Here is a 25,903-nt window from a genome sequence, read left to right as displayed (position 1 = left end):
GATGAGGAAACATGTGTTCTTGCCATCTGCAAAAGAACAAAGTATAAATTCAATTAGCATTGAGAAACCAAACCGCAAGATAGGAAAGAATATATGTGAAATTTTTCCTAACTCCGTAGCCTCTGGGGGATAAATAAAGACGTCTCTGTACCGATCCCTCAGACTCTACTGAGCTTGTCCGTGAATTGTGAGACCTAAGTAACCTAGATCTCTAATACCAACTTGTCACGACTCGGATTTTCCACCCTCAAGAGTCGTGATGGCGCCTTCTCGTAAAAGCTAGGCAAGCCAAGTATTATAAATTCATTACCCTTTTTATTAAGCCTTTTCAACAGATCAATATAATAGGTTATCAACAACGGAATCATTAAAAATAACCAGAAATGCGGAAGACGAAAACTTAATAGTTTAACCAAACACTGATACATAAATCTGAGATACAACTCTACCCAGAATTTGGTGCCACAATATCACAGACGGTCTAGGAATACTTCAAATAAGGGTTCGAAATATAACTACAAGTTGTTTCAGAAATACATAGAAGAAATAGTATGAAAAGATAGAAGAAGACGCTAGGGCTTGCGGACGTCTGTAGGACTACCTCGGGTCGCCTAAATGGACTGAAGATAGCAACCTCACTGTAGTCCAAAAGCTACAGCACCGGGATCTGCACACAGTGCAGAGTGTAGTATCAACATAACCGACCCCATGTGCTGGTAAGTGCCTAGCCTAACCTCGACAAAGTAGTGACGAGGCTAGGACCAAACTACCAAATAAACCTGTGCAGTTACATCATATACAACAAAAAATAGAAGCAGATATTCACAGTTAAAAATGGGGAGGGGAAAACATGCTACGGGGAGTATCAGATAACAACAAAATCCTAAAGAGTAATGTAAAGAAACCAGAATTTAATTGCCAATAATAAAGAGGAAAACAAACACAATATTCACTTTCATTTCTTTCTTGTTGTAGGCGTACAAGCCGATCCCATTTCATATATCTCGTTGCAGGCGTGCAAACTGCTCCTATTTCATATATCTCGTTGCAGGCGTGCAACCGACTCCCATTTCATATATCTCGTTGTAGGCGTGCAACTCGCTCCCATTTCATATATCTTGTTGCAGGCGTGCAACTCGCTCCCATTTCATATATCTTGTTGTAGGCGTTCAACCCGATCCCATTTTATATATCTCATTGCAGGCGTGGAACCCACTCTCATTTCATATATCTTGTTGCAGGCGTGCAACCTAATCCTATTTCAAATATCACTGTGGCGGCGTGCCACCCGATCCCATTTACAAATCAACATCAATCATAAAAGAATCCCGGCAAGGGAGCAAGAGTATAACAACAACATCCCGGCAAGGGAGACAATATCGTAAACCATAACATCCCAGCAAGGGAGACAATATCATAAACAATAACATCCTGGCAAGGGAGACAATATCATAAACTCTAACATCCTGTCAAGGGAACCAACCATGATAAACATCGTATTAAGCATGAATAAATCACAACGGAATTACAATAATTACAGTACTAGACTCACGGGCATGCTTAACTCTGATGTATAGATACTCGTCACCATGCCTATACATCGTACTCCACAATTAACACATAGCAAATAAGACACAACTCCTAATCCCTCAAGCTAAGATTAGACCAAACACTTACCTCGATGCCACGAACACAATTCAAGCCTCAACTACCGCTTTACCTCTTGTTTGCACCACCAACTCGCTTGTATCTAGCCACAATTTACTTAACGATATCAATAAATGCTAAATAAATCAATTTTGATGCATGAAAATAGGTTTTTATGAGGATTTCCCCAAAAAGTCAAAAATCGACCCCGGGCCCGCATGGTCAAAACCCGAGGTTCGAACCAAAATCCGATTACTCATTCACCCACGAACCCAAATATATAATTTGTTTTGAAATCAGACCTCAAATCGAGGTCCAAATCCCCAAAATTTAAAAAACCTAAGTTCTATCCAAAACACCCAATTTCCCCTATAAAAACCCTTGATTCTGAGTTGAAATCATGTGAAAAGATGATAAAGATTAATGAAAACGAGTTAGAAATGACTTACAATCGATTTGGAAGAGTAGTTGTCTTTGAAAAATCGCCCAAAGGTGTTTAGGTTTTGAAAAGGTTTGAAAAATGAAAGATTTTCGGCTAAGTTATGATTTTGCAGGTCGCAGATATCGCAATTGCGACCAGGGTTCGCAATTGCGAACCCCTTCGAAACCTTCTAACTTCACAAATGCGAAAGATACGTCGCATTTGCGACCATGGGCAATTCCGATCACCTTTGCATTTGCGAGGGACCTGTCGCATTTGCGAGGAAAGGTCGCATTTGCAACCAAGGCCTGCCAGCCCAGTCTTCGCAAATGCGAATGTTTATTCACAAATGCGAGCTCGCAATTGTGAAGCCTGCAAACCTGCAACACACAACAGTTTTTCCTAAGTTCAAAACACTCGGTGGCCTATCCAAAACTCACCCGAGCCATCGGGGCTCCAAACCAAACGTGCACGCAAGTCCAAAAACATCATACAGACTTTCTCGTGCGATCAAATCATCAAAATAATATCAATATCCATGAATTTAGCACCAAAATCAAAGAAAAATCTCATGAACTCTTAAGTGCTATTTTTAACAACTGATGGTCCGATTCACGTCATATCAAGTCCGTTTCTTACCAAATTTTACATGCTCAACTTAAATACCACATAAGACCTGTACCAGGCTCCGAAACCAAAATACGAGCCCGATACCATCAAATTCCAATACATTCAAGTTTCTAAAAACTCTTAAAATTTCAGTTAAACAATTTTCTTCAAAAATTCATTTCTCGGGTTTGGGACCTCAGAATTCAATTCTGAGTACACCCAGGTCCCAAATTTTACTATGGACCTTACGAGACCGTCGGATCACGGGTCCGGATCCGTTTACCAAGATTGTTGACCAAAGTCAACTTAAATTCATCTTAAAAGCCAAATTCATCATTTTCACAGATTTTCACATAATGGCTTTCCGGATACATGCTCGGATTGCGTACACAAATCGAGGTAAGATAAAAAGAGGTTTTTAAGGCCTCGGAACACAGAATTTATTTCTAAAACAAGTGATGACCTTTTGGGTCATCACATCATTATTATTCCATTAAAATATATCATGCATATTTCTTCTTTGTTATTTATACAGCCAACTGAAGATTGGGAAGTTTTCATATTCTTTATAAAGAAAAAGAAAAGAAATATATCATAAGTAATACTGAAAATTTTAAGAACAAAAAAAACTATACTTAGGAAAATAAATATTGACAACATAAAATATTTTATTCAATATGAACTTCATTAAAAAAAATTATTCTTATAATTTTTCCTAGTAATAAGCCTTCAGTTATGATGTTCAAAAAAGTCTCGAGCTTCTAAATAAATAATATCTACAAGGCCTTTAAAAATATCATCTCTATAGGTATGGTTTGCTTCAACTTTATCATGATTATTCACAGGGTCCGCCTCAACATCATTTTGAAATATCAAGTGAGTCTCAACCTTGTTTTGTTTCCCTTTTACGGAGACTTGATAAAGTTTGACAAAATATTTCAGGCGTACGATAAATTCGTGTCCAATGATTTTTCATACCACATCGGTGACAAATATTATCTTTGCCTTTTGAAAGATTATTCTGAGAACCCTTATTGTTTTCTTGTTTATAACGATCAAAGTGATACAGAAAAGAGTTACAACTTTAGTTGTTTTCTAATTTTTTTTTTCCGATGAATTATCCATTGAATGTATTGTGAATAAAGAGATGTCCAATTAAAAGGATGAAAAAATAATAACATTCAACCTTCTTTATAACAATTTCGTTTGTTTCGATATTTTTGGCCGTTATAGATAAAAATTATTCAAATATCAGTTTTTCCTTTTCTAATGTTACATATAAAAAATAAGAAAATTATTCAAATTTAAAATCTCAAAAGATATGCGTATTTCACTAGTTAAATATTGACGAAAGCTAATATATTAAGAATAAATTCATAACTAAATGAGAAAGATTTAAACTCTAAGGCACACATTTAAAGCTACTTAAAAAGTAAATTCTTTCAAGATTAATGGAAGAACTTTGTAATTGTAGCTTGTTTCATAGATTTCACTCTCTTACGAGCGATATAATACTTGAATTGACGAAGATTCATGTCCAAATTTTCAGCAAAAAGGTATCCAATATCTTTCACTTGAAGATAATCTAAGAGCTTCACAATTAAATCTTCATATTTTTTTTGGCATTTGTCCACTGGAAAAAATATCATGTGCAAATCTTCAAATCTTATGTCTTATGCAAAATAGAAACTTTGTACAGTGAAAAAGCTTGTGGTCATATTTAAAGAATTATTATTCGTAACCTTAAAGATTTTATATGGTTGTTATAGAGGGGTAATTTTACAAAGAGCGTTCTGCTATAAACATGGTTGTTGTTGTTACCGGTAAAATACTATTATAAAGAGGTAAAATATAACTTAAACAATCGATTTTGAGAAAAACTTGACTTTTATAGTGAATAATCATTATATTAGAACACTGTTATAAAGATGTCTGACTGTAAGTAACACGTGGAGTTTTAAACGGGGATGTGTAATTAAGAAGAGTAATCAAGCAACGATGACTTTTTTTTTCATTTTACTTTATTTTGTGATACAATGGAATTACTTTTCTGCCTTTTTATCCGAGCTACAATAATTGTGTTTCCCTAATATAATAATTTTACCATTACGTCTAGCAAGATTGACTAAAATATATTACTACTAATGTAGTTGAGCACCAAATCAATATATTGTTGCGTTATTACCATAATCTTTCATCTAACATCATTTTTGCACCCACAGTTACTGCGAAAAGTTACCAATTTTGGACTACAACTATTCTTCATTTCCAAACTAATTAGATTCTAATATATGAACTACTATTAAATATACATTTTACTGAATTTGGACTTATATCGTATTCCGATAATAAATGTTTTGAATAGGTACGGCAAGTCAAATTATTTTTCATAAGGTCTATCTAATAATGTGTTTGGCCAAGCTTCTCAAGAGGCCAAAAATTCTTCTTTTTTTTTTTCTTCCCCAAAAGTACTTCCCCCCTAATTTAGGTATTTGGCCAAGTTTTTTTGGAGAAAAAAAAGTACTTTTGAGAAGAAGCATAAATAGTTTCTGAGAAGTAGAAAAAAGTAGCTAAAAAGTAGCTTCTTCCCAAAAGCAAAAGCAGAAGCAATTTTGACTTTTCTTCTTACCAAAAATATCCTTAATAAAATATATAGTCCATTTGGCAAAGTTGCAAAAATCAGTTTTTTTGAGAAGTGTTTTTTTTCAAAAGTGTTTTTCTCAAAAGTACTTTTGGTGAGAAACAGTTTGTGTTTGGCTAATTAGTTTGAAAAGCACTTCTGAACAGCAATTAGTGTTTGACGAAGCATTAAAAAACTGTTTCTAAGTGTATTTTTCTCAAAAAAGTGCTTTTGGAGAGAAACTACTTTTTTCTGCTTCTCCAAAGCTGCTTCTGCTTCTCCTCAAAAATATTTTTTTTCCTTCCAAAAGCTTGACCAAACACCTCAATTTTTGGCCAAAAGTGCTTTTGGCAAAAAAAAAAAACACTTTTGGCCAAAAAGAAGCTTGGCCAAACACGCTAATAGTATATACCAAATAACCATTAAACCTAATACTTAGGATATTAATGTATAAGTATTTCTTTTTATTTTTAGGATAACTTTCTAATATATAGTGACTTTAGGGGTGAATGGTTTATATTTGTTGAATGATTTTTAATATATTTAACTTATATTAAAAGAATTAAGTACTTTTTATTTTATTTTCATATTTTAGTTAAATAAAATAAAAGATTTAATTATTGCCTGCAATAACAAATTTTTGAGATTATTTATTTACTTATAATATTAACTATTAAGTAATCTATTCATGTCCTTATTCGTAATTTGATACTTAAAATCACTTTCTGAAAAGCTTGGTCAAACACAAATTATTGCTCAAAAGTGTTTTTCAGAGCGATTAGCCAAACACAAATTGTTTCTCTTTAAGAGTACTTTTTTCAAAAATACTTTTGCAATAAGCACTTCTCAAAAGATTTCTCCCGTTTGGCAGGCTATAAAACTTAAAAACCTAAGAGGTGTAATGTCATTTTCTAAATTAAAAAGTTCAACAAAATTAAGAAAATTCATTCATTTTTTTATTGACTTAATCATTGTTGCAGGTGTGTCACGTGCCATCAAAAGTACACGTGTCAGCCTATAAAACCTTGCTGCAACGTCATATCTGTAACTGCCGGTGGGTAAAACAAATAATTAACGTCATAACAAAAAAACAAAAAAAAAAACACTAAAAAAACAAACGGAAAATATACAAAAATATCCTTGAACTATTCGAAATAGCTCAAAAATATCCCTGCCGTTTATATTTTGGCCCAAAAATATCCCTCAACCGTTAGTTTTGACATAAAACTGACATGACAGTCCAACTCGGTTAGAGTTGCTTATATGGTCGTCCACCTAAGCAATCCATATGTGAAAATTGTCTTTTCAAAAAGTTTTATTTTTCCAGAACTTTTTAATAAAATATAAAATCAACATTTATTTTGAAAAAAGTCAAAAATTTCGGAAAAAAATATTTATTTCGGATTTTTTTAATTAAAATACAAAATCAACACATATTCCAAAAAAGTAAAAAATTTACGAAAAAATTATTCTTGAATGGGGTTTATGATTTGATTAAAAAAACTCCATTGTTCTCTTTTATGAATTTCGGAGTTATGTCTCTGAATGCTTTTGAATCTAGTAATAGAGCAGTTATGTCTTGGAACATTATCCCTTTATAATTTCAACCCCATTCTTTATCTCCAAAAAAGAAAATTAACACACAACGTTTACAAGAAAAAAAATTAAAACTTTATCTGTACAACAACAAAGACGTCAGTTTCTTAATCCTAAACAAGTTGGGGTCGGTTATATGAATTTTCGATATCTATAATCGTAAATTCACAAAAGAGAACAATGAAGTTTTTTAATCAAATCATAAACCCTAATCAAGAACAATTTTTTCGTAATTTTTTTTTTACTTTTTTCGGAATAAGTGTTGATTTTGTATTTTAATTAAAAAAAATTCGAAACAAATATTTTTTTTCGATTTTTTTTACTTTTTCCAGAATAAATGTTGATTTTGTATTTTATTAAAAATTTCTGAAAAAAAAATTCCGAAAAAAATTATTTACACATATGGATTACTTAGGTCGACGACCGCGAAAACAATTCTAACCCAGTTGGACTGTCATGTCAATTTCAATGGCAAAACTAACAGTTTAGGGGCATTTTTGGGCCAAAATATAGACGACAGGTATATTTTTAGCACAAAAAATAAACGAACTATATTTTTAAGCTATTTCGAATAGTTTAATCCGAAAAGCAAAATAACAAAAGTTCAAGAGCTGCAAATCTACAGAAAAAGAAAAAAATAGAAAACATTTGAAATGAGCTTTTTCTTTTTCTTTTCACTTTCTCTTCTTCTTCGATCCCATCAGAGCCCTTATTCTGAATCAAATTGAGGTTTTTTTTTTCTTCCCCAACATTTTTAAAATTCCAAATTTTGGTCCCTCAATTACTCGAATTTTTATCCATTTACCCCGAAATTGAGAATTGAATTTGTTATTATTACTCACAATTATTTCTTGTATATGAAATGAAATGTAGATTTGATTGACCTGTTTTGTTATAAGAGAATCTGGAGTTTAATTTTTTTAAATTAGGGTTTTGGGGCGAGGATTTAAGAGGAAAGTTTTGATTTTATGCGAATTTGAATGGCGTCAGCTCAGGTGCTAAAAAAGCAAGAGCATTTGCAAGCTGGGAAAAAGAAGGTACTTGAGTTTTTTTTTAATCTTAGAAAAGAGATGCTTTGGTTTGGTTTAAGGATATAATTTGTTAAGGTTGTAGGATTACTTAATTTACTTGATTGTTTGCAAATTAATGTTTAATATTTGGTAATGTTAATGAGCTGAGTTCTATGAGTGGAGAAGATTTGTAATGAATCATATTCTACTTCTGATTGCGTACAAGTTGGAGTGCGGTAAAGAAATCTCTTACTTTGAATTATCATAAGTACCTTTGAATTGTTATCATATAGTTGAAGTTTGCGGACTCCCTATGTATTTACAAGAATGTGACACATCGAGGTGGATCCAGGATCTAAACTTTATGGGTTTGGGATGTGATCGAACCCACTAACCATTTGACTTAGTTAACAACAACAACAACCCACTAAGATCCCACAAGTGGGATATGGGGAGGGTAGATTTGGTCTGAGCCAAAGCTACTCAGGTCAGTTGAACCCTTAGCTCCTAATGTAACGGGGAAATTTGAGGTGCACTGTCTATTTATCCTTTATCATCCATAAACAAGGATTGCGATATGGCTTTTGATTTGTGAAATTCATGCAATTTCAATTGTTTTGTATGAATTAAAACACATCAAGACTAAGGTTTGAGGTAGCTTGAGAAGGTGCTTTTTGTTGATATTTCCTTTTCATGTCTGGTGGTTGGATAAATTCTAGATTTTCAAACTGTTATAGACAGTTCTACTCAAGTGAGGCTGGCAGTGAAAGATATCATTGCCTAGATCATCTTCTGTAAGGCAGAGCTTATAATGTCACAATACTTGAACGGAACTAGCATGAGATGAGACCGATGGTGATGCTTTTTGAAAGACTTGGTTATACGAAGATTTGATACTCGGAAACATGTAATCAGGTAAAGCTGGTCAGGGATTGATTTAGATGATAGAAAACCTTTGAGCCTTATGTGAAGCATCGGTGCTGATCAATCTGATCGTTTTAGGTAGAAGTGAACATTAGCTGTGTTGAGATAGCTGTTTCTATTTTTTTTGGCTTATCCCTAACAGTATAGCTGATAATACTGCATAACTGGTATACTATTGATTTCAGAACATCTTCTATTAAGGCAGTAGTTAAAAGAATTGTCATTTGTCAGTACAAAGACTCTAATATGTTGGCTGACTGGTTTTGGGTGGGGTACGCGTTCCCTTCCTCCTGTGCAACCAGGTTTTGCTTTCCTATACTACGACATTGGTGCGGATGTATTTCGAAAGCACATTGGTGCGGATATCTTCTAAAAGATCGCACCTTAAAAGCTCCGGACGCCATCTTTCAAAATGTTAATCTTGTCTTCACTTTGCCGTTGTTTAACAATTTGAATACTTGTGACATCAAGAACTCCAAAGAAATATGAGTTGGTGTTGTCCCACGAGATGTGGCATCCTGCTAATATTATGGTTATCATCATACGAACCTCTAGATTAATCTTCTTTTGTATTAAAAGAGGTTGTTGGCTGCTCCTTTTTTTTCTATTGTTTCGACTTCACTAAATTGCTATTGCCTTGTCTATGTTCTGAACATCACCTGCTTTTGCTCTTTATAGAATTTGGTGCACTTCTTATTTATCTGATACTTTTGCAATGGTATCATTTGCAGCTAGAGGAGTTTCGCAAGAAGAGAGCAGTAGAGAAGGCTAAAAAGGCGACTCCAAATAGTCAACAGCTTGCTTCTGATGGAGGTGTAGAGAATCAATCTTCGGTAAATGAGCACTCTAGAATTAAGGACTCCAGTGGAGCTGGTACATCTGATGCTGTTGGCGGATCTGTTCTAGAACCTTCTGAAGTACATGCTAAGCATGATTTTGCGAAGCCTGATATTACCCAGAAGTCTGATTCAATTTTTTGCCAAGATGCTAATGCTGGTGCTACGGCTAGTTTGTACAAGTACAACGATGATGCTGTTCTAACTTCTGCTGTTCGTGCCAACAGTTATGATTTTGGTTCTTCCAATTCAGCGTTATCTCATTTAGAAGATAAAGGGTCTAAAAGTGATGAGAATCTTAAGGTATCTGAAAGAGTTAGTGATACTTATGACTCCACTGAGAAGAGGGAGAATGATGGGGCCTTAGAAGGTCTTCCATTCGGATTTGCAACTAGTCACTCTACAGCCATTTTTCCGTCATCGCCCCCCAATAATGACAGAATTTCAAGTCAGTTCACCTATGATGATCTGGGTAAAAGCATATCGGAGGAGAATCATGCAAAGGATCATTCTGTAACTAATGATGGTACTTCTCATGCTTTTCCTGCAAATGTCTCACCTTCAAATTCATTTGGTTCACCTTCAAATTCATTTGGTTCTCACCAAGACAAGCCAAGTTATACAGATCGCTGGACTAGTGGCATGAGTTCCTCTTCATATGGTGGTAATTTTCTTGGTTATATTGTATCTGTTCTGCACCTGAAGAACCTTTGTTTCCATAATTTCTTTATCTCCTTTTCTCCATTTATATATGGTTTCTTTGACCCAGCAAACTGATTAATGTAATGCACTATTTGCTTTGCCGCATTGATGGTGCACAATCTGATATCTATATCCCCTTTTTTGGTAGATTACATGCCTCGTGCTACCAGTGTCACAAAATTTTATCCTGAAGTTGGGCGAAATGATGTTGCTGTGGGATCTAGTAATTTTGTGCTGCCTGATAAAGGATACAGCCAGTTAAGTGGCTCCGGTATTGACTCGACTAAAACTTCTCCTTGGGCGTCGGACTCCAAGTATGATGGTTTTAGTTTTGATGCTAGAAGTTCTTCTAGTTACTCACAGATGTCTCCGCTCACAACTGGGGCAACTGGGAGGAGATCTCCATCTTTCCTTGATTCCATCAACATTTCAAAAGTTTCTGCTGCATCCCCTCCCTCAATAGGATCATTCACTACAGACACATATAACTCTGTTCACCCTAAGGACAGTCTGGGTTCATCAAATTCTGAGAACTTGACAAATCCTTCAAAAATTACTGGTAATGGGGTGGATCCATACAAGCATGCTGTTGAGAAAGATGTGGGAAACATGGACAATAGACATCCATTTTACTCACAAAAGCAAAATGAAGATTTTGCTGCTTTAGAACAGGTTATTATACAATTTTCCCTCTTTTAAATAGTAGGTCTACAATTGTTGAATACCATTTACCTATAGAAGCTAAAATTGCTCCTTACTTCCTTCCTTTTGGATTAGCATATATTCTTATTGCCTACTTTAGTGAGAACATTGGACTGGAAACAAATGCTGTCCAGTCACCAACAATGTGATGCTTCTCATAAAGCAGATTGCTTATTCAGCTACCAAAATTTCCTAAGTATCATGAATTGGTTCAAATAATGGCAATTGATAGGCACAAGATTTAGAGTCTCCTACTCAGTTGACTGTGAAAACTAACTATTTCATTGTTTCAGGCCCGCTGTCAAAAATAGCAAGCAATTTCATGAACTTCAAGTTGTTAGCCACAATGGGTGTAAACTAGGATGTAGAAACTCTACTCATAACAACAGATCTTGGCACAATTTTAGATGAACTGCTTATATAGGGCATACTAACATAGAGTTGTCTTTTGTCTAAGAGCATGTTAGATCGATTAGGTAGCGTGAAAATCCTTTGACAAAAGAAAGAAAAGAGAATGATGTCTGGTGTTTTTTTTTTTTTTTTAAATTTATGAAAAATGAAGAACAATATACCTTATTCTCAAGGTTTTCTTTTGGAGTAAATGAGTAATAAACATATGATCTCTATCAAATAGAAGATATTAAGTGCTAGAGAAGGTTCTAAAATAGTGTACACTGTATAACATGTGGAAATAATGCCATCCACTTTAAGAGATTCCTTAGCCAGAGCTTTATTTAATTTGCACCTTGTAATATATATGATAGGCGAGTAGCAAGTTCAAATCCTGCTGGGGAACCAGGTCTGGTATTCATGTGGAGACGTTTGAAGCCTTGAAGGAGCGAGGCCCCATTATCTACCGACTTTTGTAACCGGAGCCTACGGTTTTGTCGGTTATTATATATATATATATATGTACACACACATATACATGTTTACATATGTGCATATACAATTTAAGCTGGAAAAAGAGAAATAATGTCGGTATGTTGAATGTGCTGAAAGGTAATTTGATGCGAACTGAAACTGCCCAAAACCCAATCATGTTTCTTGTTTTTAATTGTGAACTACAGAATGTCCTGTGCATTTATTAAGCTAAAAGAGTTTTTTCCTGCAGTGAACGGATATGAGTAATAAACACACACCTTGTTGCTTCATTCAAATAATACTGTCAAGATTTATGGTCTCATGCATTTGTTTATTTTTCTTGTTCCAATAAAAGAATGGTGCCATGCATTTCTACATATCCAGGGTTGATGGAGCTAAAAGAAAAAGATAGAATAGGTATTTCTAGTGTATACTAATAATTAAAGGTCACTTGAACTTCATCATTCAGATAATATCCAAAATCAAGAATTGGCATCTTCCGTTTCTATTGAGGGGTGGGACAGCCTTTGGAAAGAAAAAGACAGGGACATGCATGACCCATATTTGTCCGGATATCGGATTTTGTATAGGATCTGTAGTAGTAAACAGTAACATGCTCTATGCTTATTTTCTACAGCATATTGAAGATTTAACACAAGAGAAGTTCTCCTTACAACGTGCTCTTGAGGCTTCACGAGCTCTAGCAGAGTCTCTAGCTGCTGAAAATTCAACTCTGACAGATAGTTATAACCAACAGGTATACTTTCATACTTCTGCGTTTATTCAGAACTGTCAAAAGTCAATACTTAGCAGGCTTTCCATAGGGAAGCATATGCAAGCTTAAAATATATGTTACATAGGCCACGTTGTTTCCAAACCCAATGAGAAGCTTTCAGATTAACTGTTGGCAAAATAGAAGTTCTGATTCTCCCTTATACAACTTGTCAGCATTATTATGTGTCAGCTGTTTTCTTATGGTAACTTGTACATTAATTATTTTCTACATTTTTGTTGTCAAACCTAATGCATTACTAAAGGATTATGTGCCATCCTCATGGTTTTCTGGTAGAAGTATGTAATGAGTATTGTACGACTGTTCTTTTCATGCGTTTTTGTTGAAATCCTAAAATCCTTATCAAAGAAATAGTGTCGTTTTCTTATACCAGTGTTAGGTACTAACATAGAATAACTAAGTCAAAATTGTTACATCCTGTCTTTATAGTGTTCATGTAAAGTGTTCATCGAGTCCCTTTAGTCTAAGATTTACATGAGAACTTGCTGGCGTGTATTGATAGAGAATTATAAGTAAAATGGACTACAAAGTCATGGAGTTGTAAGCAGAAAGGCACCAAAATAAACTAGAGTAATGGGGCTTTTGTTGTTGTTGGTGGGTCGTGCTGCCAACACTAATCTCATAATAACATTTGACTGGATAACTATATAGGATCCCAAGACAACTCTCATTGTTACGTCCTAGTGGCATACCTACTCTATAGGCTATTTACTTGAGCACGTTTGGCGTAGCTGATTAAAAGTAGCTTAAGAACATCAAGTGCCGGAAAACACTTTTTAAGTGGTTAACCTGAATCTATAAATAAGTAATTACATGGTTGGATAGAAGTGCTGAAGCTAATAATAAACAATGAATGTGTTTGGTAAAAAAGTCCGCACTTTTTTATTAAGACGATTGAAATGCTCTTAAAGCTATTTACAAAAAAAATATAAAATGTATCGTTACATGGAAAAAGATCAACAATGGAAATGAACTGGAGAGGGAGTTTCGGGTTTTGTTTTATCAAGCGTTGGGGGATAAAATAATACTTTTGAAGGGCTTTATAAAAAAAAGTACTACCTTTTTTCAATTTATGTGACATATTTTCCTTGTTAGTCCATTCCAAAAAGAATAACACATTTCTAAATTTGGAAACATTTTATCCATTTTACTCTTAATGAGAAGCTTTATAGTCACACAAATGTATGGCCCCACAAAGCTTTTACTCTTTAAGCTTAAGACCACAAGTTCCAACTGTCTCTCTTTTCTCTTAAACTCCGTGCCGAGTCAAACTACGTCTCATAAATTGAAATGGAGGGAGTGATGTTTTGGTTGATTTTGCTTATACTTTACTAAATGCTTAGATGAGCCAAAAGTACTTATAAGATGGTTTCCACCAGCTTAAAAGCTTATCCAAACACCCACTTATTTTCTTCATAGTTGAAATACCTTTTATTCAATATATGCTAGTGAAGATTAGCTCTGGGTCAGTGTCTAAATGTCTTCTTGGAGGCATGATCGATGAGCTAACTTACCTTGAAAGCTACATCAGTGTGAGAATGAACTACATAGAGCTTCATAGACAATTATGCACTAGTCTGCACTTGGCCCCTGTGTAGGTTCTGATCTGAGTAGTTATGTTACATGGAACGAGTACGGGTATCCAATACGCCTTGCAGATTCATCATTATTTAAATCTTGAACTCTAGGATACAAATATAGGTGCAGTTGGCAAGACATGGCTAGTAGATGTATACATATCTCAGTATTAATTGAAAAGTCATAGAACTAGAACAAGTGTGTGCCTTAGGTGTGTGTGTTTTTGTGTCTACATATGTATATTTAGCAATAATTATGAGAATGAAAATAAAAAACTGGAGTTGCAGGGCAATAAGTTCTCGTCAGAGAGCTTCAGAGACAACAATGCGCTACTCGGGCACTTGGCCCCTGTTTAGGTTTTGATCTGAGTAGCTAAGTTACATGGAGATGAGCACGGATATCCAATACGGGTGTGGATTAGAGGTTAGATTCATCATCATTTAAATCCTAAAATTCTGGAATACGAATAAGAATATGGTGCCAATCCTATGCGTATCCCACAACTCACACCTAAATCCTGCTGGATCAGACATGGTGTGGCAGGTGGTTTTGAAGGACTTGTGTAACAAAGCTGAGCAGTTAATTAGTCACCTGTCAAAGCTAAAGGTTGTTAAGTGCTTATCATAAAATTTGAAAAAGGACTTTTTGAGTCCACATCAGTTTATGAATTATATTCTCCTTTCTCTTGGTTGAGTTTTAGTTCTTATGTGTGCTTTTGTTTTTTTTATCATTTTGCAATACATCTACATGACCAGTTCATATTGCTGGCCTCTCCTTGAAAATCTTTACACTTTTGGTAATGATGTGTGTGCCTTTACGTTTTGCAATAAATCTACATGACCTGTATTTTCTTTTGTAGGGAAGTTTTGTTGCCCAACTAAAGGCTGAGATGGAGAAGTTGCAGGAGGAGATTAAAGTTCATCTGGTCTGTACAATCTTGCTTGCTTACCCCCAGCTGTACTGTATTACAAAATCTGCATTTTCCTTTTTAGAGTCTTCCGGCACTTCTAGGTGTTCTGTTTCCGCAACATATTTGAAATGTTGAACTTCTGGAAGTTGTTAGTGATGACTTGCATTTACTATCATTTTTTATAAGGACTTGTATTTGGTTTTATTCTGTTTGAATATTATTTATTATATTTATTATTATTATGATTAGTGCACCCTTGAAAACAACATAACAACATTCTTTTTAAACAAAAAAAAAGAATCTATTTGAGGGGAAGAGGACTCGAACCTCCACGCTATTTAGCACAAATTTTTGAGTCTCGTGTGTGTACTACTACTACTATTATTATTATGTATATCTGACTTTTTCACTTTTTATTTTTGTTTGGTAATGATGATGACATGAGTTGAGCCTAAATGGAGATTCATATAGCCGAACCCAATTTGTTTTGTAGCTGAGGCATAGTTGTTGTGTTTTATTCCCTTTGATTTATCAAGAAGTAATATTGATCAATTTGTTTTGGAGTTGTTGATGTGACATCTTAAAAGTTATCATCCAGCACTATACAGATTGGAAGAGAACTAGTTTAAAGACGTTCTTTATCATCTAACAGACTTGATTTGCTCTATGTAAAAGTTAGAAAGTGAAGCAATACATACTGGTTATCCGAATCTTCCATTTCTTTGCTTCTTACTTCTTTTTCCCTTTCTGTGGAGTGTGCAATAGTAATATGGTTTTAACTCTTTAGAGTACAAATGATTTATTAAATGATCAAGAGAGTTGATTGGTAGTTGAAGAATTTAACATAGTTGCTTCTCAAGTATGTCACACTAGTATCTATTACTCCCTTTGTTTCATTTTGTATGACACTTTTCCTTTTTAGTTCGTTCCAAAAGAAAGACACTTTTTTATATTTGGAAACTTTTAAATTTTAAACTTCCAAATTTATCCGTATGACATGCTCTTACAACCATAGAAATGTTATGTGATGTTTAAGACCATAAGTTTTGAGGGTGCTTTTGATATGTACCAGAAGCTATGTTGCACGGACTCTCCAAAATATTGCTGCACCGTGTCGGATTCTCCAAAATACACTGCTTTTGGAGAATCCGACACGCACCCGGCGATATTAGAGTCCGAGCAACATAGACCGGAAGTCTTTCTTTCCTTTTAAAACTATTTGCGCAGTTAAAGACCACCATATAAAATGAATCAGAGGGAGTATTTATCAACTTGTTTGTTTCTTTACTTGAATTTCTGTCTTTCATGATCAAAACTTAGTCCTTGTTCCGCACTTTCTTTGATCTGGCTTCATTAAGTTTGTTTACTGTCTCATAGTCTGACATTTGGTCTGGCAAATGGTAACGGATTCCCTAACTGATTTTGAATGGTTCTCCAGATTTAAATTTTGTCAAGAGGCATACATTTTGAGGTATCTGTAAAAACCTGTTGAAGAATGTATTTAATCACCTTACTTGTCAAAAAACTGTACTTGAGCATCTAAAATCTGGTTACATATATCTAGGATCTTCTGGACAAGGTTCTGGAGCTGTATGACTATGATGTACTAATTTCATTTATTGTCTTTGTTTAGATGAGCTGTGTGCCATCTATACATGGAAAACTCGCTCTTTTTTCTTTCCATCAATTTTTGTAATCAGATGGCTGGATGAGTCAGTAGCTTTCAGTATTATTGTAATTTGAGGTATATGATTTGCTTTCTTTATTGAGTTCAATGTAACTAGGGTGAACTTGAAGCCGTGAAAATGGAATATACAAATGTACAATTGGAATGTAATGCTGCTGATGAACGCGCCAAGTTGTTGGCGTCCGAAGTGATTGGCTTGGAAGAGAAGGTAATTAGCTGCAGTATTCCCTTCTGTTGACCCAAATAATTTGTTAGGCGTGTCTATATCAATATAATTTGTTAGGCATGTATTGACTTTAAAGTGATTTAACACTACTTCCTCTTTGTTAATGGTTTCACATTGAAATTTGAAACTTGTTTAACTTCGTTAACATACATCATAGCTTGAATTAGTGTAATGTCATTTCATTTTTAATTGTAATTTAGTGGAAGTCATGGTGTATATATAAGTTGACTGTATTGACTTTGAAATAAGGAATTATAGACTTTATGTTTCACTATCTAATTACTTAGTTTTGAATTATATGTCAGGTTTGTTCAATGTAAAACAAAACTTAAGCTGTTTAAGTGGAGCCTAATGTCTGGAGCATTTTTGCCTTATCAGACACATCAGGCGTTTAATCACTTAATACTTATTCAGTTCAAATGGTAACAGCATTTCTTGCAATCGTATGCTATTCTTGTACTTCACATTTTTGGTATGAAAAAAATAGTTCTTTGTCAAAGAAATTGACTGTTAAGTAACTGCAAAGAAAATAGAAATTGGCTTCTCCAGATGTCTGCACAACAGTTTGCGTTATTTCACTTATTTGTTTAAACTATCTTCTACCAAGTATTAAAAGATGATGTCTTGTTAATGTTTGAGTTTCTCACATATAATGCTGTGGCAGTTAGAGGGAAATCTGGTCTTTTTGTCAAGCTTTCTGATGGTCTAAGGATAACGGTTAACTTAATAACTTATAGTTACTTAAATCAAATAATGCTAGTTTTGGGTGATTGAGATGTCCAACCTGTGTATTCTTTTTCACCCGTCCTTTTAGGTAAGTGGATGCTGTTTCTTTTTTCTCTCTTTTTCTTTTTCGTGTTTCTTTCCTGGGATAGAATCTTTGCCAACTAAATATGAACTCCCTTTTGTGCCTGTTCTTTCTTTTTATTTTCTCCCATTCTGTTTGTAAAAAAATGTTATTGATAATTGGCTGAGACCGTAACTTTTGTTCTTTTTTTTAATTTTTTTAATAATAGGATAGATTATTTTTTCTGGTCTTTATATTTTTGTCTACAACATTTTGTAGGCACTTCGTCTAAGATCTAATGAGCTTAAACTGGAGAAAGAGTTGGAGAAGTCACTAGCTGAAATGTCTTCTTTCAAGTATGTTCGAGGCTTGACTGTAAATTAATTAAGGCCGTCATGTTCCCACATAACTTTGTTCTGGTTATAGTTGTCATTTTCTTCTCTTCTCCATTTTTCCTTCCTCCTGTCGTTTAGACTCTCCACTCTTTTAGAGCGGGCATGCATCTTTTCATTTTGTAAAGTTGTAAAATAGTCTTTTCTCTGGTTTCTTGTTGGTGTACCTATGAGGTGCCTATTTGTATAGATGATCTGGTTTTCTTCCTTGAGAACCATGTTGTGGTGTAGGTTCTCTTTTGTTGGCATACAGCTTGCATACGGGGTTCTCCCCTTCTTTTAATAAAATTATTTACCTTGTCAAAAAAAAGAAGAAGAGGGAGGTGAGTTGTGGTTTAATTGTTTCTTGGTAATGGAAATACCGATTGTTTGATGAATATGAAAAAGATATGCCAAATGATGGCAGAATGTGTTGCTTTTACTTATGATGCTTCTAAAGGATTCGTGGCTTCTGAAAGTAACTAGTTGAAAATCATATTGAGCAGCTGCATGTATATGATCTCATACTAATCTGTATTGGCATAAAAGTTGTAGCATTGAAGTGAAAGTGGGTAGTGAATATCAGAATAAAAAGTTGAATCTTTTTCCCATTGTCATTAACCTTTAGATATCTGTGGAGATGTGTATTGATCTCACTTAACTCTCTATCTTTTTGCAGGAAGAAAATTTCTAGCCTTGAAAAAGATCGTCAAGATCTGCAATCAACAATTGATGCTTTAAAAGAAGGTAAGATATGGCTATATCTGCTTGTGCGTACAGAAAAAGCAGTTTGCTTTTTTTATTGGAATTCAGTGTGCATCTGCAGGGACACATATGCTGTGTCATTTTGACAAGTTTCACTGCCTTAAATTTTCTTAAATATACATCCCAGGATCGATAAATACATCCAACTATCACAAATAAAATCATTAATCACACTCTGTTCAACACGATTAAAAAAAGATTACACTCAGTTCAATAAGTACATAATAAGCCACAAAAAAAAGTACGTAATACTGCCAATTTTTTTTTTATTTTTTTTTTTTGATTTGCACCGGGTGTCCGAGTCTCTTCGAGCCCCGACTAATCCGGGGGTGCACAGGCATGTAATACTGCCTATTCTGTTGGCAAAATGGTTCGTGATATTCTAGCTGTAATATCCCAACGTTGGTTGTGTTTGGGAGAAATATAGGTCAACACGTCTGCAGTCTGGTCATTTGATTAAGATAAAGTACCAAAACTAATTTTATTGGCTGGACTTATTATGCATATTCTCATGGAAGCAGTCGTCCAAAGAGTCTATAGGACTCCAAAGAGCAGCTTCCGAGTACCAAAAACGAGTGCTTTGTTATAGCTTCAACCCAATGAACAGTATCTTCTGACTGTTCATTTTGTTTATTTATGGGTACCCTGGCTCCTTTTCTCGGATAAGTTATAGCAGCGTTACTCGTTCAAGCCATTGAGGGGTAGGACCATTAAGATGCGAGCTGTCACGACCCGGGTTTCCCCACCATCGGGAGTCGTGATGGCGCCTACTAACGGAGCTAGGCCAGCCAAACTTTAAACATTCTCTGATAACTTCTCAACAGTAACCATATACGAAATCAATTAAATAAATAAAAAAAAAACGGAAGACTTTAAGTTTATAAAACTGAAATTCAAATGCGGAAGTTTAAGACAAATCTCTACCCAAAATCTGGTGTCACTAACTCACGGACTGCTAAAGAGTGCTACAAACAAGTCTGAATGGAAATACAAAATATCTGTCTCGGTACAATGAAGACAAACTAAACATGGAGAAGGACTTCGGCCTGCGAACGTCAGCTAGGCTACCTTGAAGTCTCTGGACTGAAGTCAGCTCCCGATCAATATGCTACTGCTGCGGTCCTAAAGCTGCTCCGGTACCGTAATCTGTGCAAAAAGCACAGAAGTGCAGCATCAGCACAACCGACCCCATGTGCTGGTAAGTGCCTGGCCTAACCCCGGCGAGGTAGTGACGAGGCTAGGACCAGACTCCAGATAAACCTGAGCAGATATATAATAATGTTGCGGAAGATAAATAGGAATAAGCAGTTTAAAATGGGAGGGGTACATGCTTCGGGGAAACATATCAAGACCAACAAAGAAACTTATTAAAATATGAAAGGACAGCTCAATACCTACAACGATACAATAACAATACTGTTGTGGCGCGCAACCCGATCCCTTATCATTTAACATTGTTGCGGCGTGCAACCCGATCCACATATATATATAACTGTTGCGGCGCACAACCCGATCCAATATAATATCTGTTGCGGCGTGCAACCCGATCCAAATATATATATATATATATATATATATATATATATATATATATATAGCAGTTGCGGTGTGCAACCCGATCCAATTCATTATCTTATGGTAGGCGTACCACCCGCTCCCATTTCATCATATCCTGTGGTAGGCGTACTACCCGCTCCCATTTCATTATCTTGTGGTAGGCGTACCACCCGCTCCCATTTTAGTTCATCAATATCGTCGATGAAAACAATCACGAACAAATCCAAATAGGGAACATAAGGAATATACTAACTTCCCGGCAAGGGAGAAACAGCTATAACCAAACTCGTTACAACATCTAACTACTTCAGTTATAACTAAACTTATTACAACACCTAACTACCTCAGCTATAACCAAACTCGTTACAACATCTAACTACTTCAGCTATAACTAAACTTATTACAACACCTAACGCAAAGAATCATCAACCTAAGCATCCGTAATATCAAATAAGAACATAATGCAAGGGAACCACAACTCAACAATAGCCCGGCAAGGGTGCAACGTGATAATCTCTTCCCTTTCTCACTTTTACTTCACGACTCCCTTCACCACTCGAGCCAATACTCTAGAGTTTCAATTATCACTTATACTTTCACAATTCGTTACACAACTGGAGTCAACGCTCCTCAATGTTCATAGGTCACAATTCTTTCCACAACTTTACACAACAAAAATAGAAATCTTCATCAAGGCATGAATAATACAACAAAATCATGGAAATCACAATATAAGACTCACGGTCATGCTTGTCACCAACGTATAGATACTCGTCACCTTGCCTATACGTCGTACTCAACAAAAAGCAAGTAGCAGATATGACTCAACTCCTAATCCCTCAAGCTAAAATTAGACAAGCCACTTACCTCGAATGCTCCAAACTCAACTCACGCTTCTAGAATAGCTTTACCCCTCGAATTCACCACCCAACCGCTCGAATCTAGTCACAAATTGCTTGAATGCATTAATAATTACTATTGGAACTAACCCCAATGCATAAAAATAGTTTTTACAAGGTTTTTCCCAAAAAGGTCAAAAATACCCCCGGACCCACGTGGTCGAAACTCGAGGTTCGGACCAAAACCCGGTTACCCATTCTCCCACGAATCCAAATATATGTTTTGTTTTGAAATCGGACCCCAAATTGAGGTCCAACTTCTCAATTTGTAGAAAACCTAGGTTCTACCCAAAACACCCAATTTCCCATGAAAATCTTTGATTTGAAGTTGAAATCATGTTAAATGATGTTAAGAAGTGAAGAAATTAAGTTAGAAATCACTTACCAATGGTTTTGGAGAAGAAAAGTTGTTTGGAAAATCGCCTCTTAGGTTTTGGGTTTTTGAAAAGTGGAAAAATGACTGAAAGTCCCGAATATATATACTTTTGCTGGGGGCTGGCGCGGACCGCGCAGAAATGTACCGCGATCGCGCCGAGGGAGGGAAGAAGTGGGCTTTCTCTGAACCCACCCAGCGCGGACCGCACTGATTTGGTGCGCGGCCGCGCTGGTCGACCCTCTGAACTCCACCACGCGGATCGCACAGAAAAGCACCGCGGCCGCGTGGCTGCCAGAGCGGACCGCGCGGAAATGACCGAGGCCGCACTGGGGCCTGCAACATCTGAACCTGCATTTTTAAGCCTAAGACCTCCCGGGCCCCACTCAAAGCTCACCCGAACCCTCGGGGCTCCAAACCAAACATTCATTTGATCTCGAAAACACTTTACAGACTTACTCGTGCGATCAAATCGCCAAAATAACATCATATACATAGGATCAAGCCTCAAAACTCATGATTTTCTTTCAACTTTCATAAAACTCAAATTCCCCATTTTAAGTCCGAAACACGTCATATGACGTCCGTTTTTAGCCAAACTTTACAGATAGTGCTTAAAACATATTTAAGACTCGTACCGGGCGTCGGAACCAAAATACGAGCCCGATACCACAGTTTTCCGATCAATTTTCTTCTTCATTTTCCTTAATAAATTTCAGGAAACAATTTCACACAAAAATTCATTTCTCGGGCTTGGGACCTCGGAATTTGCTTCCGGGCACACGCCCAAGTCCCATATTTTTCTACGGACCCTCCGGGACCGTCGAATCACAGGTCCAGGTCCGGGTCCGTTTACCCAAAATGTTGACCGAAGTCAATATTATGCATATTAATATCAAAATTCATCAAATTTCTCACATAATTCGCATATTTCAACATAAAAACTTTCCGGCTACGCGCCCGGACTGCGCACGCAAATCGAGGCAACTAAAAGCGAGGTTTTCAAGGCCTCGGAAGCACGGAACAAGGAAGAATTACGGTGATGACCCTTTGGGTCGTCACACGAGCACTTCGTTTATCTGTAGATAATTTCATCATGCTGGAGTTAAAATGATTCCTCTGCTCCGTCATTGTGATTAATTTTGTCTTTTATTCGAATTCTTTTTGCATCCAGATGGTGCCTTTCCACAGGAAATGATTGATCTGTCATCCTTTTTGCTCCCTTTTGTAACAAACTTTCCTATTTCATTGCTGTATTTCTCTGATGAACGATCTGAGACTTGAACCTTACAAAATTTAGAGCTTTATGGCTCTGTCACTTCCAAGTAGGGCAAAATGCTGCAAGAGTTCTTATTTCTAAACTATTTTTATTATAATCTTTTGCGACTCTTGAAGTGATCTTGAGTTGTCAATATCCTTCCTACCTTTTCCTAATTTCTCTTTAATATGCTTAGTGTTGTAAGGCAGTCTCTTTTCTCCATCATATGCTTGATTCCTTTCTCTTCCCGATTCTTCTTCCCAACAGAAAAGAAGCTTTTGCAGTCCAAATTCCTAAAAGCTTCTGCTAATGGCAAGTCAGTTGATCCTAGCAGGAGTATGCCGGCAAAAATAGATGTATCAACTTCTACAGAGGATCTCTGTATGTATTTCAAATTTCTCAAATTACTGCCTCATATCTTTTGAAGGCCACTTTTTATCATTGAATTGCTTTTTATATATCATAGATTTCAAATTGTGTCCATTCAGGTGAAGATACTATCGCAAGTAGTACCATAAATGATCCTAATTTGGTTGGTGGTGCTGATGGCCCCGCCTTCTCTTCTCTGCCTGATTTTGGGCAGCTTAGTCTTGAAAGTTTGTCACTGGCCATTCCTCCAGATCAGATTAGGATGATCCAAAACATTAATACATTTATTTCTGAGGTAGCATGATATCCTTGAGACTGATCATTTTCTACACCCTCTAATTTAGTCCTATCTTCTTTGCTCCAAATAAAATCAGGCGTTCTTGACTATCAAATAACTAAAAATTGCACTACTTGGAATGATTACAGTTAGCCTTGGAGAAAGACGAATTGACAAAAGCCCTGTCAGTCGAATCTTCTCAGAGCTCGAAATTGAAGGTAACTTGATCCGATGTGCCAGACGGCAATCTCATTCTCTGCTTGTTCCTTTTCTTTCTACCTGAACTTTTTGATTCCTTTCTTTTCCCCTTTGTTATCTGTGAGTAAACAACATGCATATTTCTTTGGTCATATATGGACTTCTAATTTCTAAAAACTCATCCCCTCCAACATGCTCAGACATTCTTTTTAATATCTGGCGAGTTTCATGTAGTGTTTGTGTTAGAAGTCTCGCATTAATTTTCTTGAGGTTCATCGCTAGTTTAAAGGTGTATGCTAATAATTTTGTTTCTCTCATTATAATATTCTTGGGGGATTTTCCTTCTGTTCCTTTTGGGTTAAAAGGAGTTGAACAAGGACTTAACTCGAAAGCTTGAAGCTCAAACTCAAAGACTGGAGCTTTTAACAGCTCAAAGCATGGCAAATGATAACAGCCAAGCAAGGCAACCAGATGCAGTATCTGTACATGACAATATGGCGTATGCTGATGAAGGAGATGAGGTAAGCTTTGTAAGACTTTTACTGATATGACTTCTAAATACTGTTTTTGTGTGCTTCACAAGCCTTGTAAAGATGTTTTGTTGCCTTTCTATCTTGCAATTTTAGTAGTTCTGCACTTCTGCTCTTACCTTTCTTTGCAAAGGGAACTTCAAGCTTCAGTGAGATGAATAAATGACAAGGCCTTTATGCTCTAGGATTCCTTTTTTAAATTCATCTGTGTTAACCGGTAAACTACATTGATTATGGCAAGCTAAGAAAAACTTGAGTTTGAACTTTGACTCTTTCTCCTGGAGTCAAGTTGCTATCCAATCTGGCACCAGGCTGTTAATCTTGCATGTTGGTGCATATCGCCAAGCTGATAATTTCCAGTATGATTAGTTTGGTGGTTGCTGTAATTTTTCCTTTTTTGTTTCTTTTTTTGCATGTCATTTGGATCAGGTGGTGGAGCGGGTCTTGGGATGGATCATGAAGCTATTTCCTGGAGGGCCATCAAGACGACGAACCAGCAAGCTTCTTTAATCTTCACGGCAAGAGTATAATGACGAGTGGTTTTTTGTGAAAAGCTAGTCTTTTGCTCCTCTCCAGCCCTGTATTTTTGGTAGCCAGACGGAGTTCGGATTTTGTACATTATCCATGGTTTACACGCGCCCCATTTTTTTCCACCAGAGAAGCAATTAGGGGCATATTGGAAGATGGGATAGCCAGTTCTCGACAATTTTGGCAATAAACATGATTTCGTTGTATACAAGGATTCGTTTATCAAACATTGTAATGAAGATCAGAGACAGAAAGATGTGGGGACGTCTACAGTCTACTTGATGTATTTCCAGAAGATGTCTTTAGTTGTCAATCATGAGAAGAAAAGGCTCAGATGTACTTTTTTCTTTTCTGGAAATGATTCTTTTTATATAAATATATTGTCTTCCTTATGTTGTATTTGCTGAAAACTGGGGCTTTAAGAAGCCGCAATATATCTAAAGATGATGTTGGCTGCCCTTTTTTACTTGCTCAGGAACCAGAACTCCATTAGTTTTTCCATTTAATTGATTATAATATTTTGTGGGTTCTTTGTTCTAGACAGGCAATGTATAGCTCAGTTGAATCGTGATTTGTATCTTCCTTTCCAGGTGCAATGCATGTCCTCCAACAAATGGGATTACAAATATTTTTTAATGATAATGGTATTCGGGCTAGTTTATATGTAGCTCAATTATTTTACCAAATAACTTTTATTGGTATAAATATTGAGCAACTCCATCCGTCAAGAACAAATATGATAACGACATCATTGTTTTATGAAGTGTGACAAAACCGATGATATTCAAAATCAAACAAAAACCCATTATTTAATTCCCTTCTATTCAAATTAATTGTCCAAAATTGATTTTGATAGTCCAAAAGGA

General features: G+C 35.8%; 1 protein-coding gene across 1 annotated transcript; it reads left to right on the top strand.

Annotated features, from left to right (window-relative positions):
• Nucleotides 1-7,540: 7,540 nt before the first annotated feature.
• Nucleotides 7,541-25,576, top strand: LOC104231328 (protein BLISTER-like). The gene is made up of 13 exons (XM_070145622.1): nucleotides 7,541-7,930; nucleotides 9,559-10,327; nucleotides 10,514-11,037; nucleotides 12,569-12,688; nucleotides 15,162-15,227; nucleotides 16,997-17,107; nucleotides 18,192-18,268; nucleotides 18,963-19,030; nucleotides 23,403-23,516; nucleotides 23,624-23,799; nucleotides 23,931-23,999; nucleotides 24,345-24,500; nucleotides 24,939-25,576. The coding sequence occupies exons 1-13, from the start codon at nucleotides 7,874-7,876 to the stop codon at nucleotides 25,017-25,019; spliced, it is 2,388 nt and encodes a 795-aa protein (XP_070001723.1). The 5' UTR covers nucleotides 7,541-7,873; the 3' UTR covers nucleotides 25,020-25,576.
• The last annotated feature ends 327 nt before the right edge of the window (nucleotides 25,577-25,903 follow it).

The sequence above is a fragment of the Nicotiana sylvestris genome, chromosome 1 (genome assembly GCF_000393655.2).
Source record: "Nicotiana sylvestris chromosome 1, ASM39365v2, whole genome shotgun sequence".
Taxonomy (NCBI): Eukaryota; Viridiplantae; Streptophyta; class Magnoliopsida; order Solanales; family Solanaceae; genus Nicotiana; species Nicotiana sylvestris.
The sequence above is the reverse complement of the archived record's forward strand: the minus strand, read 5'-3'. Positions and strand labels throughout refer to the sequence as shown.